General features: G+C 44.6%; 1 protein-coding gene across 1 annotated transcript in view; it reads right to left on the bottom strand.

Annotated features, from left to right (window-relative positions):
- ATP8B4 (ATPase phospholipid transporting 8B4 (putative)) overlaps positions 1-22,962 on the bottom strand; it is a 210,387-nt gene that overhangs the window by 73,586 nt on the left and 113,839 nt on the right. Inside the window, 3 exon segments of the mRNA XM_090028242.1 lie at positions 1,947-2,035; positions 7,160-7,318; positions 22,464-22,546. Coding sequence (XP_089884368.1) covers positions 1,947-2,035; positions 7,160-7,318; positions 22,464-22,546 — 331 coding nt within the window.

Here is a 22,962-nt window from a genome sequence, read left to right as displayed (position 1 = left end):
AAGAGTAGGCAAAATATGGCATGTGGGCCAGATCCAGCTTGCTGGACAATTCTTGTCCGACCTACAGCAGGCAGGCCCTTCAGCCCCACTGAGCCCAGGGGCAAGAGGTATCCCAGGCCATGGCACATGCAGCCAGTCCCACAGCCTCTGGACACACAGCAGGGCAGTGTAGCTTATCTGTGGTCCCTGCACCCTGGCCCATCCACTCTGCACCCAATTCTGGGGGTGGGACCCATGTGGGCAGGGCGCACAGCTGGGCAGTGGAGATGGGGCTACAGGCCGATGGGAAGCAGCATCTGGGAGCAAGATGGGCGGGTGGAGCTGAGTAGACTCCAGGATCTGGGGGTGGTGACAGCATGGGGCCAGGGAAAAGTCATGAACTGCTGCCCACATGCCCCTGTGACAAGTGCGAGGTTCGCAGACACAGGAGTGTAGGGAGTAGATCACAGATCTTCCCCAGCTCTAGCTCCATACTGTCACTGCCCCAAAATCCCAGCTACAGACACAGCTCTCTGCCTGCCCCTGACCCCATCCCATCTGTGCAACTCTTGCTCAGTCTCCTTGGAGACCCTAGAATCATGGGGTGGTGACAGTTAAGGGACCAGGGCCAGGGTAGAGCCCTGGTTTTGCAAACAGGGACATGGGGGAGCACTGAATGGCTCTGTCCTGGCCCCAGCCCTGGCACTGTCACCACTCCACAACCTGGAGTCTTCATGGAGACCAGCCAGGAGCTGCACAGGCAAGGCACTTGGCAAGGCAGCTGGGATGGGGCTGCCAGCCAATGGGGAGCTGCATCTAGGAGTGGAATGGGTAGATGAGGCTGGGGAGACCCCAGGATGTGGGGCTGTGGCCAAGGCAGAGCCGCAATCTGCTCCCTGAACCCCTCTGTCCATGGAACCAGCACCTGTCATGGGGCCATGTCGAAAGCTGACTGCAGCTCTGCCCCAGGCCCCAGTCCTGCACTATCACCAGCCATGACCCCACCCCATAATCCTGGCCTCATCCTGCCATCCCACTCCTGAATACAGCTCCAGCCTGCCCACAGCCCCATCTCGCATAGGGAGTTTTGGTGAGTTGTTGCATGGGGGGCCAGGAGGGGAGTGCTGACCCAGCCAACGACAACTCAGCAAAACTCCCTATGTAGCTCATGGGCTGAAGTAATTTCCCACCCCTGGTACAGAAGATCTGCGCATAACTTGAAAATGCAAGTAGCAATACATGCACATGAAAAAGGTTTCACTATTTCTCTCATGAAAACTTCTCTTAACACCCAAAACTCGACTTTTGGATTATTCAGAGAAAACGTTTATGCAACTCCGCAAGTTTTCCCATGATCAAAAACACAACACTTAAAAGTCAGCATTTTAAAGTCAGCCTATAATAAAACAACAGTATTTATTTTACCAAGAAATCAAAAGGAATTTGGATGCATTTTATCTTCAGCTTGAATTCTAGAGAAGCCAAGTTTAACATAAAAATAATATACCCAGACTGGTAACGTTCTGGAGTGAAAAGCTTCTGTACCTAAACTTTCAATACATGGTGGAAACCTGCCATAAAAGGAAAATTAACGGGAAGAACACAATCCTGCTCCCACTGAAGCTGGGAAACAAGAATGGTGAGCAGAAACAAGAAACTATACAAGTTTCTCTGCCTTTATTCTTCAGTTCATCATACCAGTGGCCTCATGCACAAATCCTGCCCTAGAGAAAAACAGATTGCTACTGTTTTCAAGTAGTCTCATAACATGACAGTGCTTAACAACAAACTGATTTTCAAGTTGTATGCATATGTCCCTCAACAAAATGTATATAACTGTTCTGAAGTGTCTACATATTAATATTGTACGTTTCAGAAATAGATACAAGTCCAAAATAAGTTAAATGAAATTTCACAATACATATTAATATCTAATGATTTTTCCTGATCTGACTATAACAACTTACCCATAAAACTAAAGTATTCATCAGTCGGTCAATGCTTGTTCTTTTAAATTTAGTTCTACCACTGTTCTGCATTAATTTAGTGTCAGGGCCTATAAAAAACAAAATGGTAACTGATCATTATTTTTTAATTATTGCATAATATATTATTTACAAGAGGTATTCATATATATTGACGTTATTACTTCCTAACACATAATAAAGTAAAATGTGAAAAACTGAGATATGTTCCAACTTGTAAGTGGTCTATAAATATTCCTGGGCTTTCATAACAGAGTTTGAAAATTCTTTAGTGATTGTCCAATGGAAGTTATGGTTGGGCAACTGAAATCAACATCAAATTTAAATTCAGATTACTCCAGTGATCTTTCATCCCAGCTCCAGGTATTATCTGAAAACTATCTACAAATGTAGGAGCCAAGAGTTCTGTGAACTAGTCTTGCCTCTACCACAAACTTCCTATGAGATGCTGGAGTAAGATATTTCACCTAACAGTGCTTCTGTAAAACAGGCACAGTACACAGCTACCTCAGCATAGCTTTCTGGGGCTTATTTAGCTGGTATCTATAATGCACTTCCTGATGCTCAGTTAGAAGGTGGCACAGAAAAGTTAATTTTTGTATCTTTAATTGCAATTAGTTTTCGCAGTCCTGTAGCACTGGCCAACAGAAAAGTAAGCACTCAACTTCTCTGATTACATGTGATTGCTCAAGCCTACCAACCCTCTTCTGGACTTGTATGGAATACAGCCAAGTTGTATGCCCATGAAGAACATTGAGCATATTAAGTAACGTACGCTAAAATCCACACAAATGATGAATGCTGTCAACAAGACAAATGAGTTTGATGATATATGATAGAAAACCATACAATTCATGGATGCTCCTTAGAGCAAAGCCTTTTCTAAATAAAAAAATTTAACGAAGTATCTGGTCAAGGACATGTTTGTAAGAAGAACAAAAAAGAAATCAAACATAATCAATGTATTGGCTAAATTCTTGCCACATATATATATATTTTGACACATCCACAAGTTTCCCATGAATGTTCCAAGCACACTTTTGCAGCTAACCCATAAATAAAATTATTCAGGAGATGTGATGCCTTTTCTGAGGGAGGATTTTTGGATTTTAAATGTGCATTACTCTTAATTCATACTTACAGTGTAGGCAATATACCTTTCATTCAGATCACCTGGCTATAGCTTTGCATGTCTTAATTTGATTATATTGCAGTTACTTCAATCTCAAAACAAGCTAGCATTTGTTTAGTATGTTAAAAGAACAAAAACATTTTTAATGTTTCAGACACATAGTACAACTTTCTAGTCAATCAAGCATCTATATACAAGATGGAAATAAAAATTCTATGCAACTGAAAGCAGAAAAAGTTAGATATATTCATAGTTTATATTCAACCTGAGCTTTCATCTATTATTCCTATTATTAAATGTTTATGTTACCACACAGAGATCCAAGTCAAAAACAGTTATCCACAGTATTCAGTAAACCAAAGTCTAAGCACTAAAGAACTGATAATTTAAAGAGAAACAAAGGTTGAATAAGGAAAAAATCAGAATCATACAACTGTTATACCTTTATGAACATGCATATTTAGTATGCATACACACACAGACTCCCACACCTCTGTGCACACATACAGTATATCTGGTATTTCGTTTGACGCAAATATATGTCAACACAAATAAACATCACCCTTCCCTTGTTGCTCCCAGTAACCCAGCCATCATCTGTTAAGATGACACAAAAGCCCACACTCACTTTAGGCAGTACGCAATTTTATAGCTGAATCTAGACATAACCTTATTTGGTAAGTAATTTTGCAGCTGAAAACCAGTATGTTGAATCATTATCATGATACTGTGTAAACTGTTCATAACCCATTCACAGTATCAGGATTTTTTTATTCTCGCTTTATTTGCATTGTTAGGATATACAAGTCTAATATATTTGTGAGTGACCACTGTAATTTTGCAAACATCTTACTATTTTTTCCAGGCCATGTAAAGTTGTGTTAGTTTTTTTCGTCAGACATTATGGTAAATATTGGCCCAAAAATCTACTTGCTTAAATTCATGACAATTGTGCAAGCTTAACTCTTATATTCAGAGATTTAAATCTCTGATACCCCTTAACATTTGAGATTTGAACACAGATACATTAAGACGGATTGTGCGTCTGTTAATTTATCTGTTGCTGACTCCTGGTTAGAGCACAAGACAGTAGATATTTCAGTGTACCAACAATTGGGATTTCTAGTTCATAGGAAAATTCAATAATTTAAAACAAAACCAATTTTTGCAAAATTTTCTGTGAACAAGAAATATTTTTAAAAAATATTCAGAAATACTGAAGCTTTTGTTTCTGAAATAAAACATACTCTCTGGGACTGACTACTTTCAGCTGACCACAAGGAGCTACTAGCCCCCCAGTCTGCAGTTCCAAGGACTCCCTATTACATGAACTCCCAGAAGCCAGCTGTCCGAGGGCTCCCAAACTTTCCACGCCAGACTTAGTCCTCAGATTCTACAGTAGTACAGAAAGACAACAGGCATGGGAGTCTGAAAACTCTAGGGTCCTGGCCCCAGACAGTACAGTTGGCATGCCTGCTCCCAAACTGTTAGTTCCTTAACTACTAGGCTGCCCAGCACAGAGCTGGAAGCCAAGAATTCAGGAAAAAGCCTAGAAATCCAAAGGCTCCCAAATCCTGATAAGGAGTCCTGGAAGTACTCAAAGCCTCAGGTCCATAGGCAGCAGAAGAAGGGGGCTACCAGGGCTCAGCCCTCCCAAATGCAGGGCAGCAAGTACAGCTGCAGGACAGCCCAGACACAGGCTGCTGCTGCAGCAGGGGGGAGGGTTGTACATACTCAGATACCCTGCGTGCTCAGAATAGCACCCCTGGCGTGTGGCTGCCCATCACGACAGGTAAGTTTCAATCTACTTTCTTTGTGACTGGGCTTGCCAGGGGGCAGATCAAAATCCCCACAGTGCAGGAGGGAGTGGGACAGGGGCAGAGGTGAATCATTCATCCCTGTCCCACTCATTCCTGCACTGTGGGGATTGTCCCATGACCTGGCCCAGACAAGGCCTCATTCACCCTGAGTGGGGCCCGGTCCAGGCAGGTCCTAGGACAACTGGAGCCTGCTGGCTCATTCAGGGGCATGGGGGGAGGTGGGGGTTGCCACTGTGTGCACTGTGGGGGCGCAAAGGGGGGGCATGTGCCCCCTGATCTTTGCGCAGGGTGAGGACGGGCTGCCACTGAGGGCTGGCCTCTGCTCCCTGCCTCTGCACCTCACTGTTGCTGCTTTGAAAGCAGTGCAATGCCAGCAGCGGGATGCATATGGTGTGGGGGGGGTCTCGATCCCCAGGCCCAGCCCCACTCCCTCCCTCGCCGCCATGGTGGAGGGGCAGATCAAGGCCATGTGACTGCCGCCACTGGACTGCACTGTGCCCCGTGCACAGGACACACATTGCACCACATGTCTTGGGGCAGCAGGGCTCTAAGCCCAGTACACAACAGCAGCCACCTCCACCCCACACACAGATCGGAGGGGCACGTTCCCTCTGGGCCTCAACTTGTCTCACCACCTGGCCCAGCCAGGGCCCCACTCACCCCAGTCCCTGCTCCTGCCTGTGCCCTGCTCCCTCCCTCATCACTGGGATCTATGGGATCTATGCCCTCCCCCAGCCCCTTCCCTCACAGACTTACCTGCTGGGGGTGGGGGGGTGGCACATACACACTCAACCCCACCAAATAATTGTTTCTCCCTCTGCCTATGCTCATGTCTAACAATTATTTTCAGATGTCCCAGGTTCCCTTATACTGTAGTGTAACTGGGGAGTGCAAACATGGCACCAGCCCCAGGCACTGACTATGAAGAAACACTAGTTCCCTCAATCCCACCCCCACACACACATCTCTAGGAGTCTCTACCACAGCAGGGGCAGCCCTACTAAAGGAGCCATGAAACACAACCCTGCACCCAGGAGTTTAGACTGAGTTTAGATTCAAACACCCTCCCACGTTTTCCAGGATTCCTAGGTTCCTGGCTTCTGAAAACCCCTGACTTGCTCCTGGAAGTTCTAGGTCCCTGGCTCCGGAGAAGTCCATATGATTGGGCTTCTCTTGCATTCCACCATACAACCAGAAAGGAAAATGTGCCTGCATACAATTTGCTGCAACTATCACTGAGGTCAAGATGTTCTTGTGAAACTCCTTGGGTCCAAATTTTACTGGAAAATTTCTGGCTAGTTTTAGTCAGGGTGTCTATATTCCATTCCTGCCATCACTAGTCACTCACTATGACACTTCAGAGAGGTCGGCTTATTCCTCTGTGCCTCACATTTAGGCCTACTTGTAAATGGCAGATAACATCTACATTCAAAACATTTTGAGACCATTGGACCAAAAGCACTATCTGATGCTGTTGCGCACTTGTCCCGTGATGGGGGTTTAGTCTTCTATGTCCCTTAAATTGAAATGCTGGGTTTTTAATTTAAACCCACCATTTCAATTTAGAGGTTTTATTTTACCGTTATGTTACAGTGAGGGAGCCTGCCTATGGCTGAGGGGTGAGCTACCGGCAGGCCAAGTGGCTCCTCAGCTGCAGGGGGACCCTGGTCCTTCCCTCCATGGTGGAAGCACTCCCCCGCTCTTCTCCCTGGGAAAGAGTTGGATCAGGCCTGGTGCTGCTTCTGAGCTGGGGCAGCACCTGGCCTGCTAACAGCCAGCCCAGGCAATTCCAGGGGCACCATCACTGCAGAAGGAAGGACCAGGGCCCCCCGCAGCTCAGGAGCTGCTTGGCCTGCCAGCACCTCACCCTCCCCCACCCCCCGGGCAGGCTCTGGCAAAAAAAAAAAAAAGTATCGGGCTTCTTGCCGCTTCTGGCAGAAACGGCAATGGGCCCAATCCTTTTTTCTGCAAAGCCTACCTGCCTCTCCTGGTGCTGGGGGATGAGCTGACTAATAGCTGCAACATCAGATGTAGTTTAGTTTGCAATGATGCAAGCTCATCTAAAACCCTCAAAACTAGTGCACGTGACACCATTAAACCACACAAAGTGACATTTTCGTCACATTTACATCATGACATCATCAAGTGTACAAGTGCCCATAGTCACTAAGACACTAAGCACACTGGGATGTGTGATTATCACAACCTGAAATTATTGTCAATGAACAGAAATTTTGTCTTACCTGCAAAAATAACCATTCCAAAGCACCAGTCTGTGTTTCTCAACACACATCCTCGCAGAAGCATCTGTTCATTATTAAGGGAGTACTTATTATCTTTCCAAAGAAGAACTCCTATGAATTTATCTAGCTTGTTGTTAGGAGTTTCACAAACAACTTCCCCTGTAAAAAGATAAATTAAATTATCATCACTCATTTAACACATTATTCACCAATATAAAATTTTACACTAAAAAGGAGTTTCTGGGATACCTTCTTCTACTCTAGTCAAAAGACTGGAGAGACTTTTTACATAAGACTGATCAGAGCTTTACCACACTTTACAACCCAGGAGGGCACCCTTTGTATCCCATCCGCTACTAGTTTTATTGTTTGTATTGTACTGTGCCTACAAGCCCCAGCAGATACCAGGGTACTATTGCCGTAGGCATCATACTAAAACACACAGTGAGAAACTGTTACTTTCCCAAAGAATTTAACAATCTAAATGGGGTGGAGGGAAGAGAGGGGACAAACACATAAATTATAAGTAACTTGTCAGCAGTCACATGGCAGGTGAGTGATAAAACAGGAAATATATTTAAACTCTCTCAAGTCTCAGCCCGGTGCCTTATCTACAAGCTCAAACTGCTTCTCACTAATGAAACAGCTAGCAATACCAGAAGTGGAATAGGACAGCTCTGTATCCTATGCAATGGTGGAGGCTATTTTTGCATCCCTCCTTCCCGACCCCAGTTATGCTGCTGAGCAATACTAATGTTAATTTGGCCTATTAATACAAAGTAGCTCTTTGTACTGTCCTATGGGAGTTTGTCTACAACCATATACTTCCTGCCATCAGGGCCTTCAAAGTCTGCAACAAACACATGGCAAACTAAGTCTCTGACTGATAATATTATTCTTCTTCATCCATTTGGTCAAGACCACTGACTAGTAATACCGAGGAGCATGATATTCCTCTCAGCCACAGATAAAAGCCTGAAGTTAAACTCCACAGGCTATGAAACAAACCAAGAAAAAGAAAACTGATCACTGAGATCCATATCTTTGCCTTTTAAACAGAACAGATTCTAAATCATGGAGCTAGTGACCTTCATGCTTTAGGCACCAGACCTTTTGGTTTGCTGGCCAAGAATTCTTATCCTCCAGAGCAGTGGTTCACAACATTTTTTATACTAGGACACATTTGTAAACATTAATGGCCAGTCCCCACCCAGTGCCTCTCACTCCTGACCTACTGCCCTGAGCTCCCCTGGTGTCTGGGGCACGAGGCAGCCCCTTGCAGGCTGGAACTCTGACAGACTGCAAGGGAAAAGTCACGGTTTCCAAGTTTTTGTCCATTTTTTAAGTTGTTCATGATCCTTTCATATATTCTCACATCCCACCTTTGGGTCATGACCCACAGGTTGAGAAACACTCCTCTAGAAAAACTTTATTACCAAGAGAACCCTAATGAAACAGCTTTATCATAGCTTTACTATTACTCTTTAAATATAAAAAAACTACTCCCCAGGAATAACTACATTGCATTAAGAGTGGAAAGATGTCCCTGAACTCTGAAAAATTTCCTACCAGAATTCTCCTTAAGATCTTCTCATAAGTAGAATGTAGCCTTTAAAACAAAATTAAATTAAAAAAATACCTCAGCCTGAAAATTGGGTCTCCCAGATAAGTGCAGTACATGTTTAACCAGGATACAGCTTGTGTTTATTTAGAGTGTATAGGAATGCCAATGATTCTTTTCAGCAGTCCTACGTTTTTTTCCCTCTTCTTTCTACTTTTGTTTAATTTGTTCCATGGTCCTGATTAGAAAATGCTCAAATTTGGAAAAAGCAGTAAACATACAGTACTGTGCTGCAGATGGTGAAATATTCTAAAAGGATTCCATTAATGGCATCTTGCACATCATGTGATATAAAGCAAAAATAAGCTCTTGTTGCAGCCAACTGGGATCAGTACTGCTGGAGAAAAAACAGAAATGGCAGCCTACAGCTTGGAGGAAAAGAAAACAGTGTGATGGAAGAGGCCACCCACATATACAGAGGTGATATATGTACAAATTAAGTGCCCTGGTTTTGGTCACTTTTCCCAAATTTACAAGGCATCTGTCCTTAATTCACAGGCCCTGAGGGTTGAGAGTTTGAGCCCTAAATAAAATGTAAAAACTAAATTGTTGTACAGGACAATGCAAGACTGCTAAACTCTGTGCAACTTAACATATTGTGCAGTGACTTACTTACTATTATGAAACCTCATGCATATTTGGTTTCACCAAGCTAACTAGATGTGTAGTATTTAGCTATAGTAAAAGAGGAGTTCTTTCATTTGCAGACTTTCATATGAAATGTTTCCAGTATTTTAAGATCACTCACCACACTGTATTAACTTCACCCAACCATTAATTTTCCTTTCTGACAAATTTTGTTTTTAACTTCAAAAACACCACCTTCAGCATGACCTCTTAAAAACAATGGCTTTGTTCTACAGTTATGTCTTTGTTTACTCATATTCCTATACTCTAGGATTTAGAAGTTGAATGTTAAAAAATTTGCTACAAGCTAAGCTTGGCATGTATAGTGCCTGCCTAAGAAGGACCTGTTCTAAAACCCCTGATTTGAGATACCATTTTAGGGTAAAATCTTTTAGCAGGTTGTTGCCTATTTATCTCTCAGAATGAATATCCCAAAGATCACATTTTCCCCTTTCTTCCACTCTTAAATGCAAAGTTGAACAAAGTATGTTCTCTTCTCCCTAATTCCAGGTGGCACATGCAATGATAATATATGATGAGATATGCTGTTTTCACACTTTTTCCAGCCAAACCAAACTGAAAAATTAATATAGATCTTCTTACAAATCTGTTTTTGCAAGATCTGCAACAATGTTTAGACAAAGAGTCTTAGTTTCAGTTTCTTAAATTTCAGAAAATCACCATGAACTTCAGAGCTCTTACATGAAAAAAGCTTTTGAAGTGTATTCATTATTTAGTCTACCTAGTCTAACTCTTTATACCATGCTTACCATGGTGGTATCTGAATACAAAACCAAAGCTTGTAAATTATCTTGATAGCTTAACAAGTCTAGACACAAAATCTGCTTGGCTGATCTATTTCTCAGTCTACCAAGATCTATCTATTAACTTGTCATAATGCTGCCCTGAAACACGTGAATTGGTTCAGGGGATAAAATAACTCTAAAGTTCTTTAAAGTTGACCGAGATCACAGAACTGCTCTTGTAAAGGCATGGGCCCTAATTTTCCTAACAATATTAATTTTGCTTGTGAATTTGCTTATGATGAAAGAGAAGTTTTTTTCATAAAAGTAACCAAATCCCAATTGAACATATGAAAAGAGCTGTAATATATTATTGGGGATGTATTTTTAATATCAGTTATACTTGAGAAAAATGTTTTTAAAAAAAATTAGAACCTTACACACTTTTAACTTCTTGAATACCGAGTAGTTCAGTACAATTAATAGGACAGTATTTGTTAGCTATTAGAACAAGAGACCAAAAGTTCCTGAGTTTTATCTTCCTCTCTTTCCACAGATTTTCTCTGAGCCAACTAGCCTTGTCACACATTACATTTAGCACATGCTAACTACTTAAAACACTAGCATCCAAGTGTTCAAGCAGTAAAACATGCTAAATGCCATGTAGCATAGCAAAGTTAGGACTTTTCTGGGGAGGAGTACATTCAGATTGTATTACTGAGCTAATATCCAGCTGCTCCATGATCAGGAAATTCCAGTGCCATGCTGAGACGGGGACATAATGATCAGTGGTTTGTTGGTCCCAGTTTTCCTACGGCACCAGAATCTTGAACTGGCTCTGATGCAGTGGGGTAGCTAGTACTGTACAGACAAACAGTTGGGGTTTTTCATCAATCCCAGTCTCTCTAACACAATGGAGCCAATTCATGACTGACTGCCAGTCCCATCCCTCTTACTGTACCAAAGCCAGCAGATGAAATTCAGTGGCGACATGTACGAGACACATGCAGGTACATGTGTACCTCCTGCGATTGGCCGCCACCACTGCCAGCAGCACCTGTGGGTGGTCACTGCTCACCAGCACCTGCCCCACACCACTGACGTCTGCGGGCAGTCGCCGATCACTGCTGCTCACCGCTGACATTGCCAGCAGCATCTGCAGGTGGTTGCCAACCTCTGGTCAGTGCTCGCTACCCCTTCCCCTCCCCTGCTGCCAATACTGCTGTAGCTGCCTATGAGAGCTCCTCTCTCACTGCTGCCACACATCCACGGCCACTTGTGGGTGGTCGCTGTGCCCCACCCAGCCTCCAGGGGCATGCACTGTTCATGCAGTTATCCATGTAAAGTGATGCACGTGGGCAAAAATAACCCAAGTTTACCTACACTATGATGGGTGCTACATCAGTTGTTACCACACAGAGAAAACATCTGGGAATCACTGTAAACAGTTGACTAAAAACATCAATTCAGTGCTCAGCAGCATCAAAAGGCAAACAAAATGTTAGGGATTGTTAAGAAGGGAATTATGAACAAAACAAAGTTTCATTATGCCCCTTTATAAATCCATGGCACATCCACACCTTGAATACTGTACCCAGTTTTGGTCCCCACACCTCAAAAAAAAAAATACAGAAGAACTAGAGAAGGTAGAGAGAAGGGCAACAAGGATGATTAATGGTATGGAGGGGCTTCTATGAGGAGGGACTACAGAGGCTGGGCCTATTCAGTTTAGAAAAGAGGCACTTAAGGGGGTACATGATACGGTTTTACAAAATTCTAAATGGTGAATGGAAAATAGATAGGGATTTACTATTTACTGTCTCTCACCATACAAGAAGTAGGGGTGACAAAACGAAACTAGGAGGTGGTAAGTTTAAAACTAACAAAAGAAAGTTCTTTTTTTTCCACACATCATGTAATTAAAGTATGGAACTCATTACCACAATATGTTACATAAACAGACAGATTCAAAAAGAGATTGGACAAATTGTTGAAGGAAAGGTGCATCAGTAACTACTGCGCATGGGATTTAAGGATACAGCCTCTGATTCAAAACTTCTTAGACCTCAAATGCTGGAGGCTACATGTGGGAGACGAACAGAGGAAAAACCCTGGTTATACTCTGTTCGTTCTCTCTTTCAGCATCCACACTCTGCTACAGTGTGACAGAATTCAAGGCAAGATGGACCTATGAGCTGCCCCAGTAAATGGCAGTTCTTATATTCAAGATACCAGTGGTGGGGGAAAAGGCTGGGACTGACTACAAGCCCAGCTGAGCCCAAGGACGGAGCTGCCACCACCACAATAACTGCTGCCTGACTAGGGCTGGAGTCATCATGTGCTCTGTTCTCCAGGCCAGAGCAGAGCTAGAGCCAGAGCCACAACTCAAGATAAGCAGTGGTAGGGGGCCAAATGGAAAGGGGAGGGGGACAAATGGCAAGGGAGTGAAGGCATGGGGGGCGGGCAGGCACCAGGGGGCACAGCCACTGGAGGAGAGACAAGTGGTACCGGGGGCAAGGTGAGGGGGGGCAGTCATCAGGGAGGACAAAGCGTGGGGGGGGCAAGTGGCACAAGGGGCAGGCAGCAGGGGAGACAAGGTATGGAGGGGCAGGCTATGGAGGTCAAGATACTCAACTCCCCTGCTGCCTACCATTCCACTGCTGCTTTCCCCACTGCAGTACTGTGGGGGATGAATTTAAGATGACCCTCCAATAATTATACACGATATATGGAAAATTATAACAAGTGTATACATTTAGTTTCACTTTAATTCAAAGTTACATTGTATTCAAGTAAATATAGTAAATAAAATACGTCCCAAGCATAACATGTGACAAGGCCCTTTGATTGCATTTCTCCTGTTGTAAAATGTTTCAAATTAAGATATGGGTAAATATACTTCCAGTTTTTCTTGTATGCTTTTAGGAACATAATTACTAAAAAATGCATAGCTATTGTACTGAACATAGATGTTTTATTTTTCAGCTAGAATGACATGCTGTCAGAATGACCACAAAGTATGGGATGTTTCCTGTAAAGGACTCCTAAACCTTGCACTGATACAGAATTTAGTACTAACTGTCATACAAAATATGTAAACTTGTCATAAGTTGCATAAAACAGATCACAACACTAGATAAAAATCAGGAAGATTGAAAATACACATTAAATGTGAAAAGGCTTAAACACTGTAGTTTCTTTAAGAAATTAGACTGAAGTATATGCTGCTGATGTATATTTTTAGATTCTCCTTACTTGGAAAAACTCTTTTATATCCATAAAATTCTAATAAAAAACTAAATAAATTGACACTGGTTCAATATAAATATTTATTTCAATGTTAGGACCATTTACTTGAGTTTACCAATTGTATAAATTATTTAGACAAAACAATTCCCCTTTTTTTCAGCTCAGTAGTATTTTGTAGACCAAAGAATGAGATTGATCCAAAATACTAAACTCACATTTTCATTGCTATTGAAAGCTACACCATTAAAACGAAGAGCCTTTCTACTTCCTAACACAGCCTTTATATTTAGTAAATCTTAAAAATGAAGCCTTAACACAGACCTAGGGACTAATAGAAATAATAAAAAACGATTCCCATGAAACTTTTGTTATTGAAATCATGCATGAGTTTAGCAATACATTCCATGTAAAGTCTAAACAAAGCCTTAAGAAATTCTGCTCAATACACCAAGAAAGGATATCATATTTTCCTGAAATTCATCCCAGATTATATCAAACAATTTTGACTAAAACATAAAAATAAGAATCATAAAGTTTGATTCAAACAGTAAGAGTCCCGGCACACTGATATTAAAGAAACTTTAAAATGTACTATATTTGCTACTATGCAAATTATGCTCACGTAGAAGTTTGTCCACCAACTGAATCACTATATTGCAGCAATTCACGTGAGTCTTTCCATCAATGTCACTGTGTTTCAGGTCAGTCCCTTAGATCCATCACAGCTAAGTACAGAGTTAAAAAGTCTGAGGCTGAATCAATTCAATCTGCAGGTTTCTATGTACTGCCTAGATTGAACCAATGACAAAGTGAACTGATGTTCACTTTTCAAACCTGAAAGGCAGCCGGACCCCTGCAGTGGCCCATACCAGGAGGCAGGGGATGCTAGAGCAAGCCTCCCAGCCTGCCAGCCACCACTTAGAGCCAGGAGATGGGTGATGCCCCCTCCTCAGCTGGCAAGCAAGCTAAGGAGGGAGTTGGGGGGAGAAACAGCCATCCTTTCCCTCCCCCTCCCCCTATTCCAGACCCCCCGCCAGGCTGTGTCCAATGGTGGGAGGGAGCATGGAGCCCACAGTGCAGTGTTTACTCCTCCCACCTGAGCTGGGAGCCAGAATGATCACCCAGCCACACCCTTCTCCAGCCAGTGGGTTGGCTGGGGAGGGAGTGCTGGGGAAATGCCCACTCCAGATCCTCAGCCAGGCTGTGCCCAGCATACAGCGAAGCCCACAATGGGGACTTTACTCCCCCTACCCCAGCTGGGAGATGGGCCAATTCCTCCATCAGAGGAGGTGGAAGGGTCGGATGAATCTGCTGGGTTCCAGGCTGCTGGGGATCTTACAGCTGGGGTAGGGGCTGCCCTGCTTTGCTGGAGCAGAGAGCACAGCCCAGGGCTGCACGGCATCCTGGGATGCTTGAGGACTCTGAGTTAAGTTGAATAGGGAGGGAACCTGGGACAGAAGTTATATAAACCAGTTAAGTCTGATACTATAGCCATCTAGGTTTATTTTAAAACAGTTTCAGCCATTTCGAAAGTGGTTTAAGTGCACTGAATTTCTATTCTGTTACAGGTTTAAACCAGTTCCCGATCACTTAAAACTTGTTTATATGGAAGAAGGACAAAGATGACACGAACCTAGAATCCTATTCTGGAGTTGCCTGGAAGACAATCATCTGTTACCCTTCAGGTAGAGCTGTTACTCTTCATCAATGTTGACCATGTGAAGGAACACCTTGAGAGGCTGGACATCTTCAAGTCAGCCGGCTCAGACAGCTTACACCTCATATTACTTAAGGAGCTGGCAGACATCATAGGTCTGCCACTGGCACGCATCTTAGAAAACTCGTGGTGCTCAGGTGAACTGCCCAAAGATGGGAAGAAGGCTAATGTGATGCCTGTCTTCAAGAAAGGGAGGGAAGTAGATCCGGGGAACTACAGGCCCATCAGTCTGACCTCTATCCCAGGGAAGACCTTGGAAAATATCATCAAAGAGACCATTCTTGACAAACTGGCTGAAGGCAACATCCTGAGGGATAGCCAGCACAGGTTTGTTGCGGGTAGGTCTTGCCTGACCAATCTTATCTCCTTCTACGACCAGGTGACATATCACCTGGACAAGGGAAAAGAGATTGACGTCATATATCTGGATTTTAAAAAAGCTTTTGATCTGGTATCCCATGATCATCTCATAGAAAAACTGGCAAACTGTAGCCTTGGCTACATCCCAGTCCACTGGCTGGGGAATTGGCTCTGAGGTCAGACCCAGAGAGTGGTAGTTGATGGAAGTCAATCATTGGGGTGCGCTGTGACCAATGGGGTCCCCCAAGGCTCTGTCCTTGGGCCTATTCTTTTCAATATCTTCATTAATAATGTGGACATTGGTATCAGAAGCGGACTGGCCAAGTTCACTGATGACATCAAACTTTGGGGTAAAGCGTCCACACCCGGGGACAGGATGGCGATTCAGGCTGACCTTGACAGGATCGGAAAATGGGCAGACAAAACCCGATGGCCTTCAACACCAGAAAATGAAAGGTACTCCACCTTGGGAAGAAAAACCCACAGCATGCTTATAGGCTCGGCAGTGCTACGCTTGCTAGCACCACGGCCAAAAGGGACTTGGGGGTCATGATTGACCACAAGATGAATATGAGCCACCAAAGTGATGTTGCAGCCAGCAAAGTGAGCAAAACTCTGGCTTAAATCCATAGCTGCTTCTCTAGCAAATCCCAGGATGTCATCCTCCCGCTATACTCAGTCTTGTTGAGGCCGCAGCTGGAGTACTGCATCCAATTCTGGCCTCCACAATTTAAAAAGGATGTGGAGAAGCTTGAGAGAGTCCAGAGGAGATCCACACACATGATCAGAGGGCAGGAAAACAGGCCTTATGATGAGAGGCTGAGAGCTATGGGACACTTCACCCTGGAAAAGTGCAGGCTCAGGGGGGACACGGTGGCTGCCTATGATGGTCCTGATGTACACAAGGGGTGTACATCAGGACCTAGGGAACCACCTGTTCACCAGGGTGCCCCATGGGATGACAAGGTCAAATGGTCACAAACTCCTCCAAGACCATTTCAGGCTGGACATAAGAAAGAACTTTTTCACTGCCTGAGCCCCCAAGGTGGTGCAAGCACCTACTCTGGACTCCTTTAAAGAGTCAATTGGATGTCTGTCTTGCTGGGATCCTGTGACCCCAGCTGACTTCCTGCCCCTGGGGCAGGGGGCTGAACTCAATGATCTTCCGAGGTCCCTTCCAGCCCTAATGTCTATGAATTCTATGAAATCTCTGGCCCCAACATATGCAGCACCAGGGTTACTCCTCCCCTGAAACTGTGAAACAGGTAAGCACTTCTCACAGCACCAGCAGTGTCATCAGAGGAAGCAACAGCTCTGGAAGAAGGAAGGCAGCCAGCCCCCACAAAGAAGAGATGCAAGGTGGTTGTGGTGGGTGACTTCCTCCTGAACGGGGATCAAGGGAGCAATCTGCTGCCCCAATCCCCTAATCTGTAAGGTCTGCTGCCTCCCAGGGGCTCGCATCTAGGATGTAACTGAAAGGATCCCAGAAACTTGTCCAGCCCTGTGACCACTACCCCATGCTTCTCATCCATGTGGGTGTGAATGACATGGCCAGGAACAATCATGACAGATTACAGGGCTCTGGTGGGGTGGGCTCAAGGCATCAGGCACACAGGCAGTCATCTCCTCCGTCCTCCCAGTTGCAGGTCACGGGTACAGGAGGGATAGATGCATAGAAGTAAACAGAAGACTCTGCAAGGGCTTCAGCCTCTTCAGCCATGGCATGCACCTCTGGCACTGTGGCCTGTTGGGAAAGGATGACATCCACCTCATGCCAAAGGGGAAGAAGCTTTTCTCTGCTAGAATGGTGGACCTTCTGGATATGGCTTTAAACTGAAATTGCTAGGGGATGGGCTATCAACCACTAGCACAAGCCCCAAAAATGGCAACATTGAAACCAGCATCCCAGGGTACAATAAGAAGCTTTTTCTGACACCGGCCAGTGGACAGGTTATTCCATTGCTCACCCAAAAGGCTATGGCCTCCAATGGCAGGCTTAGTTGCCTGTACACTAACGCCAGAAGCATGGGAACCAAGCAGAAGGAACTGGCCCTCCTATTAACCAACAACCAATACGATCTCATAGGGATCACAGAGACCTGGTGGGGCTTCACCTATGATTGGACACTGTATAGGAAGGATCATGTTGGGAAGAAAGGCAGTGGAGTTTATGTGAAGGAACATTACACCTCCCTAGAAGAAAAGCTTGGAAACAAAGAAGGGTGACTTGAGACCCTCTGGGTTAAGATATGGGGAGAGCACAGGGAAGGGAATTTAACTGTAGGAGTTTATTATAGACCTCCAAATGAAGAGAAACTGCTCAACCAGGAATTAGCTGGAGATCTGGCAGAGGCTGCACACTCTCAGAGCATGATCATCATGGGTGACTTCAACTACCCAGAGACCTCATGGATGAGCACTCAACTAGATCTGATCTCTCACAAGACTTCCTCATTTGTATTGAGGAGCTCTATCTAACACAAAAAGTCTGCAGGCTGACCGGGGGGGCAAGGCGCTCCTAGACTTGGTTCTGGCCAAATAGGACAATCTAGTGAGCAACCTGAGGATCACAGGGAAACTAGGCAACAGCAACCATGAGATGATCACTTTTTCCATCCAGCCTAAGTCATGGAATCTGGCCAGTAAAGTAGAAATCCTTGTTTTTAGAAAAGCTGACTTCCACAAGCTCAGGGGATTGGTTGACCCGAGGGATCATGGTCTGATGAGGAACAGGGTACAAGAAGAGTGGTCGTTCTTCAAGAAAGAAATCCTAAAAGCTCAAAGGAAGTCCATTCCTTTTCATAAGAAAAGCAGCAAAAGGTCTGGGAGACCCTCCTTGGCTCAACAGGGAAGTCATGGACCTCCTGAAATTAAAACGAGAAGCCTACAAAGGATGGAAGTCAGGAATAACTAACCAAAAGGAGTATTCTGCAACAGCCTCCACCTGTATGGATCAGATCAGGACACCAAAAGCACAAACTGAATACAGATTGGCAACCAGAATCAAGGACAACAAAAAGTCCTTCTTTAGATATGTAGGAAGTCAAGAGAAAAAAAAAGGGAAGCATAGGGCCCTGATGATGAAATAGGATGGCTGATAACCAATCCTCAGGACGGTCTCCTGAGGACAAACTCCTGAATGAATACTTCAAATCAGTATTCCACCAATCCAAGGATGTTAGCCTGCTTGACAGACCTCAAGAGAAAGAACTTGACCACAAATTCGCCAGGGCAACTTCAACTACCCAGACAGCTCATGGGAAGAGTGCTCAGCCAAATCAAATAACTGATGAGCTCTATTTGTCACAAGAATTCTGTGGACCAACAAGGGGCAAGGTGCTGCTGGACCTGGTGCTCGCCCAAGGGGATGATCAAGTGAGCAACCTGAGAATTGAAGGGAAGCTGGGACACAGTGACCACAAGTCCATCACCTTCTCTATTAACTGCAAAGCTGACAAGTCAGTCAGCAATCCAGAAGTCCTCAACTTTAGGAAAGCCAATTTTCACAAGCTTAGGAGGCTAGTTGTTGCGGCCCTGAGAAACCATATCTGACAGGGAGTAGAGTCCAAGATGAGTGGTCACTCCTCAAGGATGCAATTCTTGAAGCACAAGCAAAGTCCATTCCAGCCCACAGAAAAAGGAGCAAAAGGGCTGGGTGACACCCTTGGCTCAATAAGGAACTCATGGACAGTGTTCCCTCTAAGCTGCGTGGCATGTGCACAGCTGTGCACACCATGCAGCTTAGAGGGAATGCTGATTATGGACCTTCTGCACCTAAAAAAAAAAGCAGCTTATAAGGTATGGAAGATGGGAAACACCACTAAGAAGGAGTATTTAGCACTGGCCCACACCTGTAGGGAGCGAACTAGGAAAACCAAGGCTGAAACTGAGCTCACACTGACCACACAAATCAAGGACAATAAAAAAATCCTTCTTCAGATATGTGGGAAGTCTGAAAAAGAATAAGGGTAATACTGGACCCTTATTAAACAAAGTGGGGCAGCTGATAACTGACACCCAGGAAAAAGCCAATCTCCTTAATGACTACTTTGTGTCAGTCTTCCAACAGCCCAATGGTATCACCCTGTCTGACAAGACTCAGGATCACCAGGGGAAAGGCAAACATGCCCCCATCATTGGCGTTGATCTTGTGAAGGAACATCTTGAGAGGCTGGACATCCACAAATCAGCCGGCCCAGACAGCATGCACCCAAGAGTGCTAAAGGAACTGCTTGACATCATAGAACATCCAATGGCGATGAAATTCAAGAACTTGTGGTGCTCAGGTGAGGTGCCTGAAGATTGGAAGAGGACCAATGTGGTGTCCATCTTCAAGAAAGGGTGGAAGGAAGATCTAGGGAACTACAGGCCAATCAGTTTGACCTCAATCCCTGGAAAAATCTTGGAAAAAATCATCAAAGAAACCATTAACAACAGGCTAATAGAAGGTAACATTCTGAGACATGGCCAACACAGCTTTGTTGTGGGTAGATCTTGTCTGACCAATCTCATTTCCTTCTATGACCAGGTGACACATCACCTGGACAAAGGAGAGGAGGTAGACCACTCCTCTTTTGGTCTTCAAGAAAGCCTTTGACCTGGTGTCCCATGATGCCCTTTATGGAAAAACTGAGGAATTGTGACCGCAACAATTTCATGGTCCAATGGCTGGGGAACTGGCTCCATGGACAGACCCAGAGAGTGATAGTTGATGGAACCAAAACAACATGGTGCATGGTGACCAGTGGTGCCCCCCCCCAGGGCTCTGTTCTCAGACCTGTATACTTCAATGTGTTTAGAAACGATCTGGACTTTGGTGTCAGAAGTAGACTGGCTAAGTCTGTTGACACCAAACCATAGGGAAGTGCAGTCACTCTAGAGGATAGCCTGGCAATCCAGGCTGACCTCAGCAGGCTTACAGATCAAAACCTGATGGCATTCAACACTGAAAAATGCAAGGTGCTCCACCTCTGGGGAAAAAACCCACACCACACTTATGGGCTTGGCAGTGCTACGCTCACTAGCACCATGATTCAAAGAGACTTGGGAGTCATGAGAGACCACAAGATGAACATGAGCCACCAATGCGACACCACAACTGGCAAAGCAAACAAAACTCTGGCTTGCATCTACTGATGCATCTCAAGCAAGACCCAGGAAATCATCCTCCCACTTTACTCACCCTTGGTGAGACCACAGCTAAAATGCTGTGTCCAGTTCTGGACTCTGCAAGTCAGAAGGGATGTGGAGAAGCTTGAGAAAGTCCAGAGGAGAGCCAAGCAAATGTTTACAAGACAAGAGCATAGGCCTTATGAAGAGAGGCTGGGAAACATGGGACTCTTCAGCCTGGAAAAGCATAGGCTCAGGTATGAATGACATGTGCCCACGGTGGCTGGGGGGGCATGGAGGCAGCAGGAGCAGAGCAGTGGTAAGCAAGAGCTCCTGCAGTGCGGGGGAGGACCTGCAGATGCTGCTGGCAGTGTCGGTGGCAGCCTGCGGCAATCACTGACTACCTGCAGATGCTGCCTGCAGTGGCGGCAGCGGGGGGAGCAGAGCCTTTTTGTAGGGGGTACACCATGCTCAGGGAGTGCACGCACACCCTCTATGCATTGCCCCTGGGTTCAGGGGTGACTTGGTGGCAGCCCATAAGTACATAAGGGTGTGCAACAGGAACTGGGAGAACAACTGTTCACCAGGGCACCCCATGGGAAGACAAAGTTCAACTGTCACAAACTTCTGGAAAACCCTTTTTTTGGCTGGACATAAGGAAAAACTTCTTTACTGTTCGAGTCTCCAGGGCCTTGAATAGACTCCCGCAAGAGGTGGTGCAAGTACCTACTCTGGATACTTTCAAAAAACACTTTGATGCCTTATCTTGCTGGGAACTTTTGACCCCTGCTGACTTCCTGGCCTTTGGGTAGGGGGCTGGATCCAATGATCTTGCAAGGTCCCTTCCAGACCCAGTGTCTATGAAATTAAAAGACAGACAGACAGACAGACTTCTTTTTTTTTTTTTGACCTTTGTGCACCACCTGGACCCAGTGGCCTCAGTGGCCTGCCCCTTCTGCCCAGGGGTGCTGGAAGAGGACATTTTCCACGCCTTCCTCAGCTGCCCCCAGCTGCAACCGCTCTTTGCCGCCCTCGGGGCGCTGCTTTGGGCACTGGGCCAGGACTTCTCAGAGGAAACCTACATCCACTCCTTCCCGTACCAGGCGGTTGAGCCACTGCTGACAGTTGCCAGCTGGTGGGGTGGTGAAGGTGGAGAGAGGGGCGGAGGCTGCTGGAGTACCCCTGCCTGCCAGTCAGGGCCGATGCAGGCAGGCCCTGAGCCCCCTACCCCAACCCAACAGGTGAGCACCTGTTAGGTTCAATGGTACTCTAACTCATGGCACATTATGTACAGCACCACCAGTGAGAGTGTCTCCTCTGTAGACTGCCTGTATTTATGTACCCACCCTAAGTGATTTATATTGTGCCTAAGATTTTTCAGAGTATGATAAAAGTGTACTGGTGTCAAGAAAAGGCAAATGTATTAACTGTATAGGGGGAGGGAAGAGAAATGCATTAAATGTCTTCAATTTCACAGTGATCCAGTCTTGAACAGAAAAAAGATTCATTTTTTCAACCAAATTAGCCTAACAAAGTTAAGATACAATATAACCAGATAACATGGTTTTGAATGCATTAGCCTGCATTTTAACTAGACTTTTCCCATCAGATTAATCTAACTTATTTAAAGTAACAAGATTGAAAAACAAATCAGTCAAGACATTCCTTAAAACAGGATAATAATTTGGGATGTGAGAATCATATTGGTAAACACCTCTAGTCATGACAGAAGAGAGGAGCTTGGCCTCATTTATGTGGAGTCATTTACTTTTTTACTCAAAAAGCAGCAAGAAACGAAAGCAATAAAAAACCAAACAAACAACCCCCCGACCCCCACAAAACCTTGGTTCTAAAGAATTTACTTTTATCACCACTTACCATCAAACTCTGCAAGTCTCCTAATATCTGCTCCAAGTTCTGAAGTAACTGGTAAAGCCTGACGTACTTTTAGGTTAGTCTCACTGTAAAATAAAAGACAACCCTTTATATAGAATACTTTCTGAAATCCCCTCTCATTGTAACTTACTCTTCATCCCCAAGATCCAATGCTCAGTACTAAATATCTAATTTTGTGGCCTGGGATAGATGTTCAGACAGCTCCTTTTAATGTCATTATACCTGAATATTTTTGCAACTGACTTTAAAATTGGAAAGGATCTTTATTTTTTAAGTGCTGGTATCAATAACTGCACAACTATAGTTTCTTCAACAGAGGACATAACATGATTTAGTCAGAGACTACCTTATATCATACAGAAGTTACCAAATACAATAGGAATAATAAAATAGTTGCAAGCTTAAAGGAGGTTAAACACCATGTTAAATTCAGTTGCTTTTAAACAATAAAAAATGTGAGGCACCCTAGAAATAACCTGTT

The sequence above is a fragment of the Crocodylus siamensis genome, chromosome 15 (genome assembly GCF_052110815.1).
Source record: "Crocodylus siamensis isolate JL-2025a chromosome 15, ASM5211081v1, whole genome shotgun sequence".
Classification (NCBI taxonomy): domain Eukaryota; kingdom Metazoa; phylum Chordata; order Crocodylia; family Crocodylidae; genus Crocodylus; species Crocodylus siamensis.
The sequence above is the reverse complement of the archived record's forward strand: the minus strand, read 5'-3'. Positions and strand labels throughout refer to the sequence as shown.